Source organism: Fulmarus glacialis, unplaced genomic scaffold (genome assembly GCF_000690835.1).
Source record: "Fulmarus glacialis isolate BGI_N327 unplaced genomic scaffold, ASM69083v1 scaffold25624, whole genome shotgun sequence".
Classification (NCBI taxonomy): domain Eukaryota; kingdom Metazoa; phylum Chordata; class Aves; order Procellariiformes; family Procellariidae; genus Fulmarus; species Fulmarus glacialis.
This window is the reverse complement of record NW_009206503.1, coordinates 2,806-4,326: the sequence shown is the minus strand read 5'-3', so window position 1 is coordinate 4,326 and position 1,521 is coordinate 2,806. Positions and strand designations below refer to the sequence as shown.

General features: G+C 51.1%; 1 protein-coding gene across 1 annotated transcript in view; it reads left to right on the top strand.

Moving 5' to 3' along the window:
- The window catches only part of SPARC (secreted protein, acidic, cysteine-rich (osteonectin)), a 3,831-nt gene extending 2,878 nt beyond the window's left edge, over window positions 1–953 (top strand). Inside the window, 2 exon segments of the mRNA XM_009575782.1 lie at window positions 53–201; window positions 403–953. Coding sequence (XP_009574077.1) covers window positions 53–201; window positions 403–431 — 178 coding nt within the window. The 3' untranslated portion in view covers window positions 432–953.
- Window positions 954–1,521: the final 568 nt, after the last annotated feature.

Below are 1,521 nucleotides of genomic sequence, written 5' to 3'. Positions count from 1 at the left end.
AGGCCGGCTGGCGGTGGCGGGCGGCGCGTTGACCGTGCGGTCACCTCGACAGGTACCTGGCCCACACCGAGCTGGCCCCCCTCCGTGCCCCCCTCATCCCCATGGAGCACTGCACCACCCGCTTCTTCGAGGCTTGCGACCTGGACAACGACAAGTACATCGCCCTGGAGGAGTGGGCCAGCTGCTTCGGCATTAAGGAGCGTAAGTATTGAGTAGGGAAGGAATGGGGGCGGAGGGGACACCGAAAAGCACCCCCAAAGCCCCCACTCGGGATGAAGCAATGCATTACAGCTGGTCCTGGGGAGAGAAAAGCAGGGGAGAGCAGGGAGGGGGGATTGCAGGAGCAGTGGGACCCTGGCAGCATCCGCCTCCTAACCTTGTCTCTCTCTTTTCCTTCCACAGAGGACATAGACAAGGATCTTGTGATCTAAACCCCCAGCTTCCTTCTCTGCCGCCAACTTTGTCTTGTTTTAACCTTCCCACTTCCTTCGGTTTTTAAACCGCTTTTGTTTTGTTTTGTTTTTCCCTGGGAACAAGGTGCTAATATAGATCTAAATATATGTAGTAACGGTGCTAAGAGAAATAACAGTCCTCATTCATAGCCTAATCTATTACCACTAGATTACTCACTCGGCTGTTTCCACGCGCTCTTACCAGCCCTTTCTCTCTCTGACACGTCTTTACCACTGACTGACCCTGTTCCTGTCCTAAATATCTGCTCTGTCTCGGTATCCGCTCTCGGATCGACTTCTCCTAACTTCTTACTAACAGCACGTTCTTGGACACGTCAGCGTAGACACGAAGACCTCTCAGCTTATTCACCGCCCCCAGTTACAGCAAGGGAAGGCAGCGCCAGAGGATGTAGGAAGATTGGGCTTTTCGAGCAGAGCAGCTGTGGGTGACATTGTGGTCACCCAGCTCATGGTAGGGGGGATGGAGAGGGGTGAGAAAGACATAGAGTGGCAGGATTTCGTTTTCCTTTTTTTTTTTTTTTTTCATTCCCAGGGCTTGAATTTAATAATCATTGGGCACAAAAAAAAGGGCTAATCAAACGAACGAATAGGAAAGCGCACAAAATTTAAAACAAATAAAATGAAATGCATCCCATCCTGTAAAATCCCCTCGAAAAATAAAGGTTTGAAAGTGCTACATGCTTTACCATTACTCAATGACCGTACTGCTGTTGTGTTTTCTGTGCTGCAAAGGGAGATTGGGGGCGGCCGCCTGTTCCCCCAGGGTGCGCGTGGCTGACCTTGCTGTTGCGATTCTGCTGTAGCTGAGATAAAGCTCTTGGCTCTCCACAAATCACGACGCCCTTCAGCACTTCCCATCTCTGCTTTGGTCGTGCTTAAATTCCAGCCCTGCTCTCCCAGGGAAGCTGTGTCAGGCTTGGAAGGGACACTTCTGCTCAGAAAGAGGCGTGCTTGCCACACGCTCAAGGGAAAGGCTGTAATATTTTTTTCCTGTTGTGGATTTTGGGGTTTGAGGGATGGGCGGGAGGGAAGGGAGAAAATATTTGGA